Source organism: Schistocerca cancellata, chromosome 4 (genome assembly GCF_023864275.1).
Source record: "Schistocerca cancellata isolate TAMUIC-IGC-003103 chromosome 4, iqSchCanc2.1, whole genome shotgun sequence".
Classification (NCBI taxonomy): Eukaryota; Metazoa; Arthropoda; class Insecta; order Orthoptera; family Acrididae; genus Schistocerca; species Schistocerca cancellata.
Genome location: NC_064629.1, coordinates 240021032 through 240041709, shown reverse-complemented (window position 1 = coordinate 240041709; position 20678 = coordinate 240021032). Strand labels below are relative to the sequence as shown.

Here is a 20678-nt window from a genome sequence, read left to right as displayed (position 1 = left end):
AATCTTTCTTTAAATGATATAAATTAATAATTTTGTTTGCGTGTGGGTCCACAGTTTTAGATGTACTTACACATTGCTTGGTAGTAACTAAAAATACGAAACTGGCCAATAGCAAATAACTTTGAATACTGTACAGCCCATAACGGACATTGTTTTCGTATGAACGATATTAATTAAGATGCGTGTTATAGGAAGTCTTACATCTAATAATAAAACATATCAAGGAGCACATATGGACTCTAACCATATAATTTATCAGTTGTCAACTGCAGATTAAAAGTCAAGAAATTTCAGAAAAATTGGAAGTTAAGGAGATGAGACCTGGAGCAACTGGAGAAAAGTTGGAAATTAAGGAGATGAGATCTGGAGCAACTGAAGAACCGTAAGTGGTTGTATGGTTTCAAAGGGAGAATTAGGCAACGAGTAACTGAAACACTCGAAGAGAATACAACAGAAGACGAATTTGTAGCTTTGAGAGATGAAATACTGATGGCAGCAGGGGATCAAATAGGCAAAAGACAAGGTCCTATAGGAATCCTTGAACACGACCAAAGATAAAGAATGTAACTGACGAAAGAGTAAAATAAAAAAATGTTGCCAATGAAGTGTGCAAAACGGCATACAGAATATAACAAATGAGACTGACAGAAGGTCAAATCGGTGAGCAGGAATGGCTAGATAACAAATGAAAAACTGTAGAAGCATGTATCACTCGAGTGAAGTGGGATTCCACCTGTAGGAAAATTAAACAGACCTTTGGAGGAAAGGTAATCAGCTGTATGACCATCAAGAGCTCAGATAATAAGATAGTAGTAAGCGAAGAAAGGAAAGCTGAAATCTGAACCTAATATACAGAAAGGCTATACAAAAACATTAGCTTCAAGACAATATTATAGGAAGAGGACAGGGAGGAGATGAATATGAGATGGGAAATATAATATTCCCAGAAGAATATGACTGAAGATATAAGTCGAAACAAGGCTCCTGACATAGACGACGTTCCCTCAGAATTATTAAGATTCTTGAGAGAGCCAGCCATGACAAAAGTATTCCACCGATGTACAAGATGCACGACGAAGGTGAAATATCCTCAGATTTCAAGAATAATGTAACAATTCCATTTCCAAAGAAGGTAGGTGCTAACAAGTGTTAATACTACGAAACTATCAGTCTAATAAGACTGCTTTCAAAATATTGAAAAAAAATTTTTACAGAAGACTGGATAAACGAGTAGAAACAGATCTCGAGAAGATCAGTTTGGATTCCGGAGAAAAGAAGGAACACGCAAGAAACATTGACCCTACGACTTACATTAGAAGGTATCTTAACCAAATGTAAACCTACTCTTATAGGGAAAAACTTTTCAAAATGTTGGCTGGAATATATTCTTTGAAAATCTGAATGTAGCGGAAATAAAATAAAGGGGCCAAAAGATTACAATTTGTACAGAAAGCAGTGTAAGAGTCGAAGGACATGAATGGGAGGCGGTGATTGAGAAGGGAGTGAGACAGAGCTGTAGACTATATTACATTAAGAATACTAAGGAAAAAACAGATGTTTTGGAAGGGAATCAAATTTCAGAAGAGAGAAAATGAAAGACTGAGGTTTATTGATTATACTATAATATGTCAGAATCGGCAAAGAACGTTAAAGAGCAGATGAACGCAATGGATGGTGTCTTGAAAAGAGGTTATAAGTTGAAAAACCAAAAAAAGTTAAAGAATAATGGTATATATTTTAATTAAATCAGGTGAAATTGATGGAGTTGCTTTAGGAAATGAGACATTAACAGCAGTAGCTGAGTTTTGCTATTTGGGAGGGATTTGAGCTGATGATTGTCGAAGTAGAGAGGATATAGACCGCAGACTGACAATACATAGAAAAGTCTTTCTGAAAAAGAGAAATTTGTTACCATGGAACATAAATTATAGTAGTAGGTAGTTTTCTGAAGGTAGTTGTGTGGAACGGAGCCTCGTGAGGAAGTGAAACGGTGACCATAAGCAGTTCAGACAAGGAGTGAATAGAAGGTTTTGAAATGTGATGCAACAGAACAGTGCTGAATATGAGTAACGGCAAGGTACTGAATGAAATTTGGAAGAAAACAAATTTATGGCACAGTTTGACGGACAGAACGGGGCACTTGATATTGATTAAGGAAAGAAGTGTGGGGGGAAGGGGGGGGGGAGTGCTGGGAGACCAAGGCTTGAATAGAGTAAGCGGTTTGAAATTGGTGTAAGTTGCAGAAGTTTACAGGTACGAAGAGACATGCACAGGATGGACTGGCATGTTGTGCCAAACCACTCTTCGGACAGAAAATCACAGCATCAACATCTAATGTGGGAAGAGCGCTTACAAATAGATAGGATAATGAGGTAAGGATATAATCAGCGACAGTCAGTAATCGATATAGCAGAAAGATTATTAAAGTACTATTGTTAAAGTAAACAGCCAAACAGTTACCGGAAATCTATTTAAACTTGACCTAGGTTTCGATACTACTATAAGTATCTTCTTCAGAAGTCACTGATGTTACTTGGTTACACTGAATTAAATCATGTTACATACATCATGAGCTAAACCAGCCCAGACACATGCAGTAATTATAATTGAAATGTCCATTCAAAGAATGAACAACGGATTTCACTCTTATAGTTTCAATGGACTAGGCGGCAATGGACGAGAAATGGAGGGGACACGGAGAGAAAGAGGTACGTGATAGAACATAAGTAATGAAGAAGGAAGACAGACTGTGTCGCGGCTGACAGTGAGCACGAAAGAAGAAAGAATCGTTAGTGGGAGAAAATGTGAAAGTCTGCTTCACTACCTGACGGAAAAATGTGGCCATACAGCCCTAAGTTAGTATTTAGAGGAAACGTTATGAGGTTGAAAGAAAGGAAGGGCTTCCACTTCTTCGTCAATGCGATAGGGTGGCGAATTGCTCACAGGGCGCAGTTTGCATGTTCCATAGGCGGACAGCAGCACAGGGAGGCAGGAAGGAAGATTAGGGTTTAACGTCCCGTCGACATCGAGGTTATTAGAGACGGAGCACAAGCCCGGAATCACTCAAAGATGGGGAAGGAAATCCACTATACCCTTTCAAAGGATCGCAGCACTGGAGAAAGTGTTGGAGAATTTTTTGTTTTACGCCTGGGGACATTTAGGATATTAGACAAATGAAACCTTGTGTTGCTGTTACGATGGCAGGACAAGTACTTGTAACTGTGATACGTGATATTGGGGTGCATAAACCTTGAGGACGGATGAAGTAGGTGTAACGTATGGTATTCAAGTAACTTTTCCGGCTACGAACATTCAAACAAGGCATCGACGTAGTGAAACAAACGTTTGAACCAGACGTGACGCACATATGTATTTGTGGTTAGTTCCATAGTTTTCACAACATATTCGATATTGGATTACACCACACTAGTGGAGGTTCGGTGGAACGAGTGTCTGCCCTAGTAAGCGATCTAGACAGCTTTATTCGCAGAACCTTACCTTTTAGAAAACGGTCCATCCATATAACTTTCTGACTCAGTATTTACATTAAAATTTTACTTAGTCTAAACCGCTCCGAAAAAGTTTTGCACCATCCTCATGACTTGATTAATTTGCGTGTCTTCCTATCATAGACTTCATTCTGAATACAGTTTTGATCACAGGGAATCGCCTTCTGTGTAATGGTAGTAAAATTTAACCTGAATGCCCAGCGCAGTGAAACAGACCGTAGTGTGTGTCCAGTCGTAAACGGGACAGCGCAGCTCATTTACATTGTTCGTTGTGCCAACATGCCCCGATGGGCCACTTCAAGCTTCGACAACAAGCGTACTGACACTTAACGGCAAGAAGGCTCAGCTGAAATGGAAGCCGCCTATCGAATGGAGTGCACCACTCAAAAGATTGAAGGTGTGTCTCGTAGTGGTCGTCCACTAGCATAGCACCAGCCGTTGACTGCTACCAACAAATTACTGCTCATAGGTACTCATAGGAGGCAAGAAAAGCGCACGCTCACATTTGGAGGCAACTCTGCACAGGCAGACAGTACGCAACTCCCTCCACACGATTGATACATAACTAACACGGATTCAGAAAATATCGTTCTCGGGCTACACAGCTAGCTCTTTATTCCCATGAAGTAATGAGTGCTGTCGACAAGGGATCTCAGATCCATTCCATATTCCTAGATTTCCAGAAGGCTTTTGATACCGTTCCTCACAAGCGACTATTAATCAAATTGCGTACATATGGAGTATCGTCTCAGTTGTGTGACTGGATTAGTGATTTACTCTCAGAGAGGTCACAGTTCGTAGTGATAGACGGTAAATCATCGAGTAGAACAGATGTGATATCTGGCGTTCCACAAGGTAGTGTCATAGGCCCTCTGCTGTTCCTGATTTACATAACTGATCTAGGTGAGAATCTGAGAAGCCCCCTCTGATTGTTTGCAGATGGCGATGTAATTTACCATCTAGTAAAATCATCAGGCGATCAATTCCAATTACAAAATGATTTCTGTGTGGTGCGAAAAGTGGCAATGGGCACTAAACAAAGAAAAGTGCGAGGTCATCCACATGGGTACTAAAAGAAATCCGATAAATTTTGGGTATACGATAAATGGAACAAATCTGAGGGCTGTCAATTCGACTAAATACCTAGGAATTACAATGACGAGCAACTTAAATCGGAAAGACCACATAGATAGTATAGTGGGGAAGGCGAATCAAAGACTGCGCTTTGTTGGCAGAACACTTAGAAGATGCGACAAACCCACTAAAGAGACAGCCTACATTACACTCGTCCGTCCTCTGCTGGAATATTGCTGCGCGGTGTGGAACCTTACCAGGTAGGATTGACGGAGGACATCGAAAAAGTGCAAAGAAGGGCAGCTCGTTTCGTGTTATCGCGCAATACGGGTGAGAGTGTCACTGACATGATACGCGAGTTGGGGTGGCAGTCACTGAAACAAAGGCGGTTTTCTTTGCGGCGAGATCTATTTACAAAATTTGAATCACAAACTTTCTCTTCCGAATGCGAAAATACAGGGTTATTACAAATGATTGAAGCTATTTCACAGCTCTCCAATAACTTTATTATTTGAGATATTTTCACAATGCTTTGCACACACATACAAAAACTCAAAAAGTTTTTTAAGGCATTCACAAATGTTCGATATGTGTCCCTTTAGTGATTCGGCAGACATCAAGCCGATAATCAAGTTCCTCCCACACTCGGCGCAGCATGTCCCCATCAATGAGTTCGAAAGCATCGTTGATGCGAGCTCGCAGTTCTGGCACGTTTCTTGGTAGAGGAGGTTCAAACACTGAATCTTTCACATAACCCCACAGAAAGAAATCGCATGGGGTTAAGTCGGGAGAGCGTGGAGGCTATGACATGAATTGCTGATCATGATCTCCACCACGACCGATCCATCGGTTTTCCAATCTCCTGTTTAAGAAATGCTGAACATCATGATGGAAGTGCGGTGGAGCACCATCCTGTTGAAAGATGAAGTCGGCGCTGTCGGTCTCCTGTTGTGGCATGAGCCAATTTTCCAGCATGTCCAGATACACGCATGAAACTTGCCCGCACGCGTTCAACTGTTTCCTCGCTAACTGCAGGCCGACCGGTTGATTTCCCCTTACAGAGGCATCCAGAAGCTTTAAACTGCGCATACCATCGCCGAATGGAGTTAGCAGTTGGTGGATCTTTGTTGAACTTCGTCCTGAAGTGTCGTTGCACTGTTATGACTGACTGATGTGAGTGCATTTCAAGCACGACATACGATTTCTCTGCTCCTGTCGCCATTTTGTCTCACTGCGTTCTCGAGCGGTCTGGCTGCAGAAACCTGAAGTGCGGCTTCAGCCGAACAAAACTTTATGAGTTTTTCTACGTATCTGTAGTGTGTCGTGAACATATGTCAATGAATGGAGCTACAGTGAATTTACGAAATTGCTTCAATCATTTGTAATAGCCCTATATTTTGTTGACACCCACCTACGTAGGGAGAAATGTTCATCGTAACAAAATAAGAGAAATCAGAGCTCGAACGGAAAGATTTAGGTGTTGCTTTTTCGCACACGCCATTCGAGAGTTGAATGGTAGAGAAGTAGTATGAAAATGGTTCGATGAAACCTTTGCCAGGCACTTAAGTGTGAATTGCAGAATAACTATGTAGATGTAGATGTAAATGTAAATGTAGATCAGTTTGGCCTCTAAGCGTCCATACCGAACGACAATACTAACCCGCCATCATCTAGAACGCATCCTGGATTAATTACGTCGGATTCCCTTCACCGACGAGCACTGTATTTGATGCCTGATGATCGTGGTAGAGGGGTGTAGCAGTGCCTAGATGCAATGCAAATGTTAGGTATGGAGCACGTAGAGTTTAACGGGGAGGTGGATCATACATGTTTCCGGCTGTAATCTACAGACGTCTCTCATCGCATTCGAGGATAATTTGAGGGATGTGCGTTAAAGGACAGAATCGTCCAACATATTGTCTAGACCTACAGTCAACATTTCAGCGATGGGGTCAGGTTTCAACGTGATGATGCACGATCGTCCCCCTCCCCCTCCTCCACCCCCGTGCCCTAACTCCCCTCTCACTGAGTGGTTGACCGCATATACCGACACGAAGACGATCAGGCATTCTCTGAATCAGATGTAATTGGCGCGGAAGTCCGTTGCCGAAGTATGAATCAGGCTTAAGTAGCAAAGCTTCAACTAGTAAAGAGCATATCAAGGAAGATACAAACGTCTTACAATGCGTGGGGGAGAGCAACACAGTACTGAATGTTATCCAGCAGCAGATTTTGAAGTTACAAGCATGCAAGGAAGTGTACTTTCTCACTGACTTTATTTGCGTTATTGTTGTTTTGTTTACTGTTCAGTATTCTTTTTAACAAATGAACCGACGGAAGATTCTGTTAGTATTCTTTTTACTTACGAAAGGGTAATTCTTTTATTCCGTGTTACATCTACATCTATACTCTACAAGCTACCTTAGTGTGTTTGCCAGGCGTTACTTTGTGCACCAGTCACAATTTCCCTTTCATGTTTGAATAGTGAATGGTGCGCGGTAGAACGTTTGAGGGTAGGCCTTTCTGTTTTTACCTTCATGGTGTTTTCGCTGTATAAAGGAAGCATTATATTGGTTGGCTGTTATAGGAACCTAAGTTCTCGAAATTTCAACAGTAAACCACACCATGATACACAACGCCTCTCTTGTAGCGTCTGCCATTCGAAATGGACGAGCATCTCAGCGAAAATTTAGAGCCTACTAAAAGACCAGTGACGATACATATTACTGTCCGTTGGATCTCCTCTATTTCTCCCATCAATTTTATCTGGTAAAAGTTCCAGACTTAGAAGCAATATTTACGTATCGGCCGAAAGAGGATTTTATAAGCTACCTTATTTATGGGTGGACTATGCTTCCTAAAGATTCTTCGAATTAGCCTGGCATCTGCCTTTACTGCGATTAGTTTTATGTGGTCGTTCCACTATAAAGCATTCTGTAATCATACTCCCATACATTTAATGGATGCCGCTGCTTCCTGCGATTGTTCGGTAATAACTGAGGTATCGTCCTTTATTTACACCTACACATAGATGTTTACAGTGCAATTCACACTAACGTTTTCAGCAGAGGGTTCATAGAACTATTTACAGAATATCCACCATTGGCTGGTTAGTTGGTTAAGTTGGGGGAGGGGACAAAACAGCGAGGTCATCGGTTCGATCGGATTAGGGAAGGATGGGGAGGGAAGTTCGTCGTGTCCTTTCAAATGAACCATCTCGGCATTTGCCTGAAGCGATTTAAGGAAATCACGTAAAACGTAAATCAGGATGACCGGACGCGAATTTGAACGGTCTTCCTCCCGAATGCGAGTTCAGTGTGCTAATCACTGCGCCGCCACGCTCAGTATGTGCTACTCAATTCTCGAGTATTACGTGGGGAAAATGAGGACTCAAATCTTTAAATATGCGGTTTAATTTATCTTATTTGATCACGATGATCATTTCTTCTTATGTAGGTTGGAGTCAACATGATATTTCGGCATTGGAAGGAGAAGGTTGCGGACTGAAATTTCATAAAAAGACCTGGCCGTAACGAATACCACCATTTTAAATAACTGATACCCGAAATTGTTTATCACAACTAGGGTACTATCTGCCGAATTTGGCATTAATACAAAACGAGTGGCCCTTCGCTGAATTTTTTCAGCGCTCTGCGTTGGTAAGGATGCCATACCGCGCAGAAATAATTGAGAAGACGACGCACAAATGTAGGCGGTCTCTTTAGCAAATTTAGTTGCTAATAATTGTAATCCTTGGGTATCTATTTGAATCGACAACCTTTAAATTTGAGTGATCCGTCATGTCACCGAAATTTAACGAAATTATTTTAGCACTTGTGTGGAGGACCTTACACTTTTTATTGCTCAGGGTAAACTGTCACTTTTCACACCGTGCAGACATCTCGTAACTGAACCGACACAAGGTGGTTGATACGCAGGTTGCGCAAAACTTTTTTTGAGCGGCTTATATCTGTTAGCTACAGAGGCATACACACATTAGCATACGGGTGAGAGGAGTTGTGAAGTAAAAATGACTCGAGTTTCTTTATACAACAGGTTTTATTGATACGTATAGTGTACGGTTTCCAGGTGATAGTCCGACCAGCGGTGGATGTTCGGCTGCAGCGGGTCCCGTCTGTGGTGAGCGAGAGGCGACAAAGGGGGTTATCGGCTACATGCTAGGCTCGGCGTACGCTAGCGCTACCTACCCTGCGCCTTGAAGGCTGGAGGAAACAAAGCAGAGCGTTAGTGTGTTTGGAGGCCGAGGCTAGAAATCGCAGGTGGTAGGGTTGTACCTTGAATGGCACTGCCGGTGTCGGCGGGCCCGGCGCGCTTGCGGCGGCGGCGGAAGATGCGCCGGCTGCCGTGGTCGCCCCACAGGTTGGAGCCGCCGTGGGTGTACGGGATGTTGAGCAGCGCCACGCCCTGCAGCGACTGGCCGCCCGCCAGCTCCAGCGCGACGCCGTCACACTGCCACAGACACGGCTGTCAGCACCAGGCACACACTTCTTATTCATTACGCAATTCTCACGCATTTCCACAAATGGATGTCTAAACCAGAGGTTCGCAAACTGTCCCTCTGACAGGACGCTTTGGGAATCCTGGTACTTCGATGGAACTCCTTGCTTATTTTGATGATTAATAAAATTAACAAAATCTTAAAAACGAGAAAAAGTTGCTTTATGTTTTGATTAAATCAGTCTGAAATCATAACTACACTCCTGGAAATGGAAAAAAGAACACATTGACACCGGTGTGTCAGACCCACCATACTTGCTCCGGACACTGCGAGAGGGCTGTACAAGCAATGATCACACGCACGGCACAGCGGACACACCAGGAACCGCGGTGTTGGCCGTCGAATGGCGCTAGCTGCGCAGCATTTGTGCACCGCCACCGTCAGTGTCAGCCAGTTTGCCGTGGCATACGGAGCTCCATCGCAGTCTTTAACACTGGTAGCATGCCGCGACAGCGTGGACGTGAACCGTATGTGCAGTTGACGGACTTTGAGCGAGGGCGTATAGTGGGCATGCGGGAGGCCGGGTGGACGTACCGCCGAATTGCTCAACACGTGGGGCGTGAGGTCTCCACAGTACATCGATGTTGTCGCCAGTGGTCGTCGGATGGTGCACGTGCCCGTCGACCTGGGACCGGACCGCAGCGACGCACGGATGCACGCCAAGACCGTAGGATCCTACGCAGTGCCGTAGGGGACCGCACCGCCACTTCCCAGCAAATTAGGGACACTGTTGCTCCTGGGGTATCGGCGAGGACCATTCGCAACCGTCTCCATGAAGCTGGGCTACGGTCCCGCACACCGTTAGGCCGTCTTCCGCTCACGCCCCAACATCGTGCAGCCCGCCTCCAGTGGTGTCGCGACAGGCGTGAATGGAGGGACGAATGGAGACGTGTCGTCTTCAGCGATGAGAGTCGCTTCTGCCTTGGTGCCAATGATGGTCGTATGCGTGTTTGGCGCCGTGCAGGTGAGCGCCACAATCAGGACTGCATACGACCGAGGCACACAGGGCCAACACCCGGCATCATGGTGTGGGGAGCGATCTCCTACACTGGCCGTACACCACTGGTGATCGTCGAGGGGACACTGAATAGTGCACGGTACATCCAAACCGTCATCGAACCCATCGTTCTACCATTCCTAGACCGGCAAAGGAACTTGCTGTTCCAACAGGACAATGCATGTCCGCATGTATCCCGTGCCACCCAACGTGCTCTAGAAGGTGTAAGTCAACTACCCTGGCCAGCAAGATCTCCGGATCTGTCCCCCATTGAGCATGTTTGGGACTGGATGAAGCGTCGTCTCACGCGGTCTGCACGTCCAGCACGAACGCTGGTCCAACTGAGGCGCCAGGTGGAAATGGCATGGCAAGCCGTTCCACAGGACTACATCCAGCATCTCTACTATCGTCTCCATGGGAGAATAGCAGCCTGCATTGCTGCGAAAGGTGGATATACACTGTACTAGTGCCGACATTGTGCATGCTCTGTTGCCTGTGTCTATGTGCCTGTGGTTCTGTCAGTGTGATCATGTGATGTATCTGACCCCAGGAATTTGTCAATAAAGTTTCCCCTTCCTGGGACAATGAATTCACGGTGTTCTTATTTCAATTTCCAGGAGTGTAATAACACAGAAATCATAATAAAGTTTTAAAGAAATAAGAAAAAATAATTGAAACTGTGTGCCGGACCGAGACTCGAACTCGGGACCTTTGCCTTTCGCAGACAAGTGCTCTACAATTTTTTTTTATAGGAGAAACAGATACCTTTATTATTCACAAAATAAACATAGTACGTCCTTACACATTATAACTGTCCTGGAAGGAACCTCGCTGCCGTCCTACCATGCAGCGTGAAATAACAAAATCAAAGTGGAGCCACCTCCGGCACCCTAAAGAAAAGTATTTATAGATATGAGAACAAAATTTAAAGTACATCCATTTGCTAACTGGGCAAGCGTTACTTTTTCCTAGGTCGCATACTCGTATAGTGACCTGAGCTGATCACTTCACTTGGTCGGTTTCACAACGACAGCACCGCCGCTCATCTTTGCGCACCCGACACACCCCAAGTATATGGCGGGTCCGCAAAAACCGTTACTAGGAAATTGGCATACCAATCCTTGTACTTTTCTAGCCGTAACAGTTTTGTGTGTCCATCTTGCCAGTAATCCAGTACGTTCAGACGTGTGTCTCTATAGATGCAATGGACTGTCATACCTGTGATCCACGCCACTGCGTTTGTCTTATGACGCGAAAATAGTTTCCTCTGGAAAAAATACTATGTATAGACATTGCGCCGCATGAACGCTATTATCTTTCTTGCGAGAGTCCAGACAGCCAATGCCTCGCCGCAGACCAGCCGATGGTCGTCCGTAACCAGCACGCCGCATTGCTGACACATGGGCGAATCCGCCAAATGTATTGCGTACTTTTTATCATTCGTAGGGTATTTTCGGTTCACTACAATATACCATGTTGATCTGACTGTTCTAGGCAGGTGAGGGTGGTGTACCGTGTGGCTACCCAAGCAAGACTCACGCCCCTTCCTCACAGCTCTACTTCTGCCAATACCTCGTCTCCTACCTTCCAAACTTTACAGAAGCTCTCCTGCGAACCTTGCAGAACTAGCACTCCTGAAAGAAAGGATATTGCGGAGACATGGCTTAGCCACAGCTTGGGGGATGTTTCCAGAATGAGATTTTCACTCTGCAGCGGAGTGTGCGCTGATACGAAACTTCCTGGCAGATTAAAACTGTGTGCCCGACCGAGACTCAAACTCAGGACCTTTGCCTTTCGGCGGCAGGTGCTCTACCATCTGAGCTACCCAAGCACGACTCACGCCAGGAAGTTTCATATCAGCGCACACTCCGCTGCAGAGTGAAAATCTCATTCTGGAAACATCCCCCAGGCTGTGGCTAAGCCATGTCTCCGAAATATCCTTTCTTTCAGGAGTGCTAGTTCTGCAATTTTCGCAGGAGAGCTTCTGTAAAGTTTGGAAAGTAGAAGACGAGGTACTGGCAGAAGTAAAGCTGTGAGGACGGGGCGTGAGTCGTGCTTGGGTAGCTCAGTTGGTAGAGCACTTGCCCGCGAAAGGCAAAGGTCCCGAGTTCGACTCTAGGTCCGGCACAGAGTTTTAATATGCCAGGAAGTTTCATATCAGCGCACATTCCGCTGCAGAGAGAAAAATCTCATTCAAGAAAAAATAATTACTTATTTCAGATGTATTTAGTAATTATTTTATTTTTTTCCACAACACATTCAAAGTAGAATAAAGTTTTAAATCCCTTCGATGATTTTGTGTCCTAAAATTACATATCTTGCCGATATCAAGTACAATACCGGAAGGTTTTCTAATGTCTGGTGCAGCTTCAAGGCTGAACTTTGTTTCCGTTGCAGCATAATAATAAAATCTTGCTTCACATAACTATGTAGTGGTAAACGGAAGTAAAACAGTAATAGCTTGGTTTGATATAACTCAATTATGCTTCTGATAAATTCGTCCAGAAATTTTGTAATGCCTGATCGTTGTGTTTTGCTTCAAATCAGAGTCAGTTATTAGGTTAATTAATTTTTCATAGTATGATGCACTTAAGCCTGCTAGCTAAGATGTTGCGGAAAATGGATTTCGCAAGCAGAAATTATACTCAGTAATCTTCTGAAAATACTTTTTAGGGAGCACATTGTGGTCATGTGGGAGCGATTTAAATGCTTGTAAAACAATAAACTGGTAACCAAGATCGCAGGAATTCTTTTTATTCCATGATTGACGGTTTCGGCGAAACTAAAGCCGCCATCATCGGATCTTAGGACACATACACGTTGCCTTGATGTTGTAAGATCCGATGATGGCGGCTTTAGTTTCGCCGAAACCGGTAATCATGGAATAAAAAGAATTCCTGCGATCTAAGCTACCAGTTTATTGTTTCTGAAAATATTGCAGAAGAATTTTTTCCAAATTATGTAAATGCTCTAAAAAAACTTTGAAATTTAATCAACATTATTTTCAGTCAAACAGTCATATAAAACGGGGAAAGCAATTAAAATTGTTTTCCTGAACTGCAGAAATCCTAAATTTCAATTTTCCCTCAAATGATCCAATTTTGTCTCTTGTATTTAAAAACTGTAATATTATTGTCTTTTAATGATAATAACGGATGCAAATTTCATAACCGACCGCTGTTGGTGCGACAAAACGTCATATGCGCGTAATTATCTGTGACAACAGGCATTTCTTCCTGTATATATTCTTTATGAACATAGCTCACATGTGGTGCCGCCATTAACTTGGTCCTGTCCTCTTATTAATAATGGTCGGTAGAGGTTGGAAATCGACATTGTCGGAGCAACTGCCAACCAATATGATCTTACAATGCGGTTACAGGCTGCCTGCCTGCCTACATGTTAAACAGAGTTCAAAATGTCATCCCTCTTCTACTAACTGAGTTACATAAGACTCCATATAACTCATTTCATGATCATTATTACAAACAAGCATTACATTTCAACAAAAGTGGCTCTGTAATGCACTTTCACGAAATCCAATTGATCTGTATGGCAAAACTGTGTTGTCAGCACAGTGTGAATACGTCACCTTCAACACACACAACAGCTGTGACCGCTTTGGTCCTCCTTCCTCCACTGTCGCACTCCGCGCAGCAAAATGCTGGTTATAGCGGCAGCACAATACTGTTGACAGTATTCCTGATACAGTCTTCATATATCTAAGTAAAATACATCAGTCAAATTCTTGTCATTGCAAGGAAAGACTCTTAACAATTTTTAATACATTAAATGTATTCGCAATTGCGGATCTGGACAACTATCAGCTGTAGAATGGAATGACGACAATCAAAATTTGTACCTGACTGGGACTCTAACCCCGATTTTCTTCTTATCGCAAGCAATCCCTTTACCATTTTTTGCTGATTTCTTCTTTTTCTATAGGGAAGAATACGACTTTTTGGTTTCATTTTATTTTTTAAATTTTTTGTTTATGTTTTTTGCAGGCAAGTGCTCTATCGCCTTTTTTTACATTTAAACAGGAACAATAGAGAACAAAAAAGCTACTTTTTTGTTGGAATTATAAAATGAGATTAACAATTTCTTTATATATATATATATATATATATATATATATATATATATATATATATATATATATATATATATATATATATATAAAGCTGAACAGGATAACTATAAACCACACTGACGTAAAATTAACATTGTAATAAGTAGTAAACTTTGGAAAGTTAAACATACGTCAGAAATGAAAAACAATAAAATTACGTTAAAAATAAATAGTTCTCCCTTTATGCTTTAAGTTTCAATGAATAGCTTTCACATATTAAAGCAAATCCTGGTTCACATATAACATTTAAGTGAAGTTAAATTTCGGAAACAACCACTTCATTGTCATACCACAAATAATGTTTCTGTGTTGCTTGAAAGCTAGTAAACTGAACATTATTTTCGCATTACATAAAGAAAGAAACGCACATTACAATGGAGAACCATATTTCTAACCCCTCCCGCTGTTCCGCTGTTCTGTCTTCCGGATATGTCTTCTCATAAGTGTATGGTATCCACCGACTCTTATCTTCCTTTCATTCTTTCTTCGCATCGATAATTTAACTTCTTATACCCTGGACGTTCCAGCTATGTGTGTGGTACACACACATAGCGTAAATTACTTTAGGTTAGTGTAAGTAGTGTGTAAGCGCGGACCGTCCACGATCCCTCAGTACGATGCACTCGCCCGTTCGACGCTAATCATCCCCGGACTCGATGCTTCAGCTGGCATCGCAGTTACCACCAAGACCCAAGTCACGATGGACCAGCGCCCGACAACTTCGATAAGCTCTCCGCATCGCGGGACATCATCTCCAACCACTCCAAGAACATTTTGTGAACGGTGAAAGACTCTAGCTGGTACCAAGCCACGTACCTAAGAACTATTGTTTTGTTATTCATTGTGCTTCCATTTTAACTTCAAGAGACTGTTGCTCTGTTAGATCATTGACTTAATAAACTTCTGTTGCTCTGGGTATCTGACTTCATATCTTTTAGCGTGCGCCTTCACAATCGCGCATTCCACGTGACATACAGGGTCTTCTTACCAATATTATTTATTTTATGCGGCGCTCCATTAGCTTGTGGAGCGCAAAACATTAGCTGCCTACTGGGTGAAGCACCTAAGACAGACACCTGAATAAATCAGCCATCAGCCGCTTTTAGTGACAGGAGAAAATCTTTCAAACAAAAGTTTCTTAGCCCGAATCTCGTGGTCGTGCGGTAGCGTTCTCGTTTCCCACGCTCGGGTTCCCGGGTTCGATTCCCGGCGGGGTCAGGGATTTTCTCTGCCTCGTGATGGCTGGGTGTTGTGTGATGTCCTTAGGTTAGTTAGGTTTAAGTAGGGGACTGATGACCATAGATGTTAAGTCCCATAGTGCTCAGAGCCATTTGAACCATTTTTGAAAAGTTTCTTAGCTTGATGGGGGACATACTGTGATGTTCATAATTTTGACGTATGTGGAAGGTTAGAGGACAGAATTGCGCTCTAATAAAACTGCTGTTAGTTAGTTTTGATACAGTATACAAACGACGTAGCAAATGTTACGATTACCAGCAGCATTGGTAGCATCGGTAGGGAAAGAACGTAAATGAATACGTGTCAGATAAAATACGATCCGATGAACTTTTTTTGATTTTTGTCCGTTTCTTTGTTTGTTTTGCACGTAATTAGAACTACAAATCGTTCAATGTTTTTACAGTTTGCATTTTATATTCTTACAAAATATAAAATGCAGTTTATAAATAATAAAAATGAGTTGATCGCGTAACTTTTGCGCTTTTATGCAACCAAAGCAATTACTTTTGATGTAAGTACCGTTTACATGCACAAACGTACGAGGATCCGTACAGTTATTGTTGTTATTTTGTACTCAATAGAACGCTCTTCATCATGGTCAAAGGTTAGAATTTTCTGTTATTGCTGATAAATCGAAAATTGCTTATCAAGAACACAACCATGTTTCATATAAGCTCGGCCAAATTTTGAAGCGATATTTGATACGTTTTTTCTTCCATTTGACTGACAAAGTCTTCTATTTGAAAGGTATGCGGCCATCCAAATTCGACATGTAGTAATTCCATAAAGAAAGTTTTTAGCGATCAGGACGTTTCCACGGAATTACTACATGATATGCTTTTGTTTTGAGTTTTTTAATTATGTTGTTTTGAGAAAATTATTTTAATAGCGCTATATCATAAAGTAAATTTTTTAATTTTTACAACAACATCCCTTTGTTTCACGTTACACATCAATAATTTTCCAACAAAAATTCAATCAATCATTGACAATTTCAATTTTGCTATAGATTTTTTTTTACTATAAAATAAAAAGTATGTTCAAATGTGTGTGAAATCTAAAGGGACTTAACTGCTATGGTCATCAACCCTTAAGCTTACACACTACTTAACCTAAATTATCCTGAGGACAAACACACACACCCATGCCCGAGGGAGGGCTCGAACCTCCGCCGGGATCAGTCGCACAGTCCACGACTGCAGCGCCTGAGACCGCTCGGCTAACCCTGCGCGGCTTTATAGTAACAGCAGGAGGATAGCTATGTAGAACAAATACGTTCCTTAAGTTACGCAACACCACTTCCATTTTCTAGGAAAATCTCGTGAGACACTAATCGCATACGCAAAATAAGCGATTTAAATAAGATAACGCCCGACAGGTATGCAATACACCTAACTTACAGCTAGCGCGGTTACGACTTCAACTGACAAGACTGCTAGGAAAGCTACCGTAGTCGACGCTCTTAGAATCTGGTGGATGAGACACGAGTCAACTTTGTTATCTTAAGTGCATTGCCATGTTACTTTATTGACCTTTTAATAATACGTTTGCAGACCTCTACAATGCATTAAGGTTGCACGGTTATCATCTTACATCAGATAATGGTGTTGATCTTTTACAAATTCGTTTGCAAACGCATAATATAAGAATAGCACTAAATGTATAGTAGGGATGAGACGGCGAGGTATGGCGACTCGAGCGTACTGAGATTTGCTGGAGTTTCTAGTTCTCGAGCAGTTCTCGAGAAGCTGACGAGAGACAGAGCGGTGGAGTGCGTCAGTATGCAATAGTTGGCTGCGACATCACGCACCGGGGCTATTACTTGACTCGGAACGCTCACACAAACACTCTCTCGACTCACTGTGCTCGCAACTCGAATGTCTCTGGTTTCATCTGGATGAAGTTGTGATTCATATCAATATGGGTACAGGAAAACGAAAGTCACAGAGCAGGCGGAGGATGGAGATACCGTTAGTTACATGAGTTGTTCTAAAAGGCTCCGCTATGTTTAAGAAAGTATGACGGGCATGTTTAGACACCTCAAATTACACAATTTATCGAGCAATGAAACACCGACGTCCACGGATACAGAGGCTGATTCTTCAAATAATGCGAGTCAGGCAAAATATCCAGGTATGTATGTCATCCATTCAGATCATACAAAATGGGAACTACTTGCAATAGGTAGGATAGCGCCCGAAGCCAAGGTAGGAAGATCTTGATTTTTAAATCGGATAACAGTAACATACAGCATATCCCAAAATCAAAACTATCCAAGCTTTTTCGCGGCACGATATGTAATTTTTTGGACCAGTTGTGTCTCCTTGGAGAGGCAGTGATGTAAATCTCACGTTTCACTTCAAAGAGGGAGGTAAACGGCAGCAAGAACTAGATGTAGCACTAGAGTCCACGATAACAGACGATTTGCACCCTCTCTTAGTCGTTCAGGACACTCCTTTTCGATGTTTTCTTGCACTGCTGGACCCAAAATGTTCGATACCAAATCGAAAAAAATTGCGCCACATAACGGAAGAAAATTACCATAAAGAGAAGGAGATTGTAAATTTTGAAGTGAAAGACTCTGCATGTGTTTCTTGAATGGCAATATTTGGACCTCGTTGAATCGCGAGGCATATATGGCTGAAGCTGGTCATTTCCTGAACAGTAATTGATGCTTGAAAGCTTTCATCCTCTATACATTCCGTTTGCCAGAAAGGCACACACCGCTAAATATTAGTGAGGCGTAGGATAACGTGGTTCCAAAATGAGACATCACAACTGACAATGCCAGTAACATGACGGTTGCCATACAGCTTCTTCACATTGGCTACATAGATATGCAACGTACGTCTTATTTGGCACAAGCCATCAATTTAGTTACGAAAATTTCTTTGGGCAGCAACGGTATGCTCTGCATTTTGTGGGAAAAGACCAGAAAAATGGTCAGTTATTTTAAAACAAATTGGAATGTTTACGAAAAACTGCATGAGATCCAGGACATAATGAGAAAACCTGTAGATATATTAATTCAGGAAACTGAAACCCGATGGGATAAGACGTTTCATATGCTATAATGCCTACTGAAGCAAAAGGAATGCGTTGCAGCCTCTTTATTAGCTTTGTATTCAGATGTCCAGAGTTTCACATCTGACGAGTGGCGAATTTTGGACGAATGTTTACGTGTACTGGAGCCATATGAATTGGTAACAGGTGAAACATCAACTGAAAACTATACTACTCTTTTGAAAGCTATTCCAATAATCAGACATCTAATCCTGCAAAGTAAAGTGGGCTACGACGACAGTATAAGAGTTACAGCAAGAACTGCACAACTCATTAATAGGGAGTCTAGGGTTAATAGAAACAGAGTACATGTAGCTGTTACCGTGCCCGACCCAAGATTCAAAACGTTGCCATACACAAATTCCATTCATTCAAAAACACTCCGTTTCCCGACGGCCGTGGCATTTTTCAACAAGACCATTTCCCATGTCACAAGACCAGGAAAGTGATGAAATGGTTCGAGGAAAACAGTGTCGATTTCCAATTGACATGCTGGCCCCCCAACTCACCGGGTCTAAACCCGATCGAATAAATCTGGGATGTGATTGACCATAGCTTCAGAGCTCATCGCCCCCTCCCCAGAATTTACGAGAATTAGGTGACTTTTGTGTGCAGATGTGGTGCCCACTCCCTCCAGAGGTCACCAAGGCCTCATTGGTTCCATGCCACGGCGCGTCGCCACTGTTATCTGTGCCAAAGGTGGACATACCGGGTATTAGGTAGGTGGTCATAATGTTCTGGCTGATCAGTGTTCATTTACAGGCACGAGCGCCAGAAACTTCGACGCTTTGTAGTTTCGTTAGATGGCGTGTTGGAACATGGGTTCCTACGTAAAACTTGATCTACTAACTCTCTTCTACAACCTCTAAAGGTGTGTAACATGAATTATGGAACACTGTATACTTTTCTTACCTTGTCACATACCCGCAAAGCTAGCAGGCGACATTCAATCTCGCTTGGGCAGTGATCATATTGTTTTGGACCAACAGTGTATTTAATCCTCATTGCGTTTTCCGTCTGTTAGTTCACTATTCCTTTCTATTTACTGCCTTGTGATGGAGGACTATAATTCGATAGTAGGAAAATGAAGAGATGGAAAAATAGTAGCAAAATGTGGACTTTGTGAAAGGGAAGGAAGAGGAAGACGCCTGGTAGAATTTCGCAAAGTTCATAATTTAATCATTGATAACACTGGATTTAAGACCCATGAAAGAAAGTTGTATACTTTATGACCTAGAGAGACTGGAGGCTTTCAGATTCTTTATGTAATGGTAAAGCAGAGAATCAGAAACGGGATTTTACGCTCTAAGGCTTTTTCAAGGGCACTGTGAACTCTGACAATAATTTACCGATTATGAATCGTAAAACGCAAGAAATTGCGGAGAGGTAGAAAATTAAGAAGATGGGTCCTGGATAAGTTGAAAGAGCGAGAGGTTATTTGGAGTTTCAGTGGGAGCATTCGCCAATGTTTTGCTGAAACAGGGGAAGGAAATACAGTAAAGACTAATGTGTAGCTTTGAGTGAAGAAATAGTGAGGACAGCCGATGAACAAATAGATAAAAACACAAGGGCCAGCGTAAATCTTTGAATAGCATATGAGATACTGAATTTAACTGATGAAAGGAAAAATATAATATACAGCAAATGAAGCAGGCGAAAGGGAATACAGATGTCTAAAAATGACATTGGCAGAAATTGTAAAATGGCTGAGCAGGAATAGCTAGCGGACAGATGGAAGGCTGTACGACTGTAGCTAGGGTGAAGATAGGCACCACCTGTAAAATGATGAAAGGGACCTTTGAAAGTAAGAGAAGCAACTGTATAAATATCTACAGCTGAGGTAGTAGGGCATCGCTAAACAAAGTAATGCCGAAAATAGGAATGAGTATATAGAGGGATCGTACAAGGGAAATGAACTTGAAGAAAATGTTATAGAAATAGAACAGGAAGTACATGGAAAATATGATACTGAGAGAACAATTTAACAGAGCACTGAAAGACCTAACCCGAAATAATGCCCATGAAGTAGACGACATATTATTAAAGTTGTTGAGATCCTTTGGAGAGTCAGCCGTGACATAATTAGCCCACCTGCTGAGTAAGATATATGAGACAAGAAAAATATTCTCAGACTTCAGGAAGAAT

At 42.3% G+C, this 20678-nt stretch overlaps 1 protein-coding gene across 2 annotated transcripts in view; it reads right to left on the bottom strand.

The window, feature by feature from the left end:
- The window catches only part of LOC126184749 (diacylglycerol kinase 1-like), a 356241-nt gene that overhangs the window by 164284 nt on the left and 171279 nt on the right, over nucleotides 1-20678 (bottom strand). Inside the window, exons 15-16 of one of the 2 annotated variants that reach the window (XM_049927289.1) lie at nucleotides 8879-9053; nucleotides 8651-8806 (exon numbers count right to left, since the gene is read on the bottom strand). In XM_049927289.1, the coding sequence (XP_049783246.1) occupies nucleotides 8784-8806; nucleotides 8879-9053 (198 nt within the window). In that variant the 3' untranslated portion in view covers nucleotides 8651-8783. Of the gene's footprint in view, nucleotides 1-8650; nucleotides 8807-8878; nucleotides 9054-20678 lie in introns of those variants that run through there. The other variant, XM_049927288.1, reaches the window with a different exon arrangement.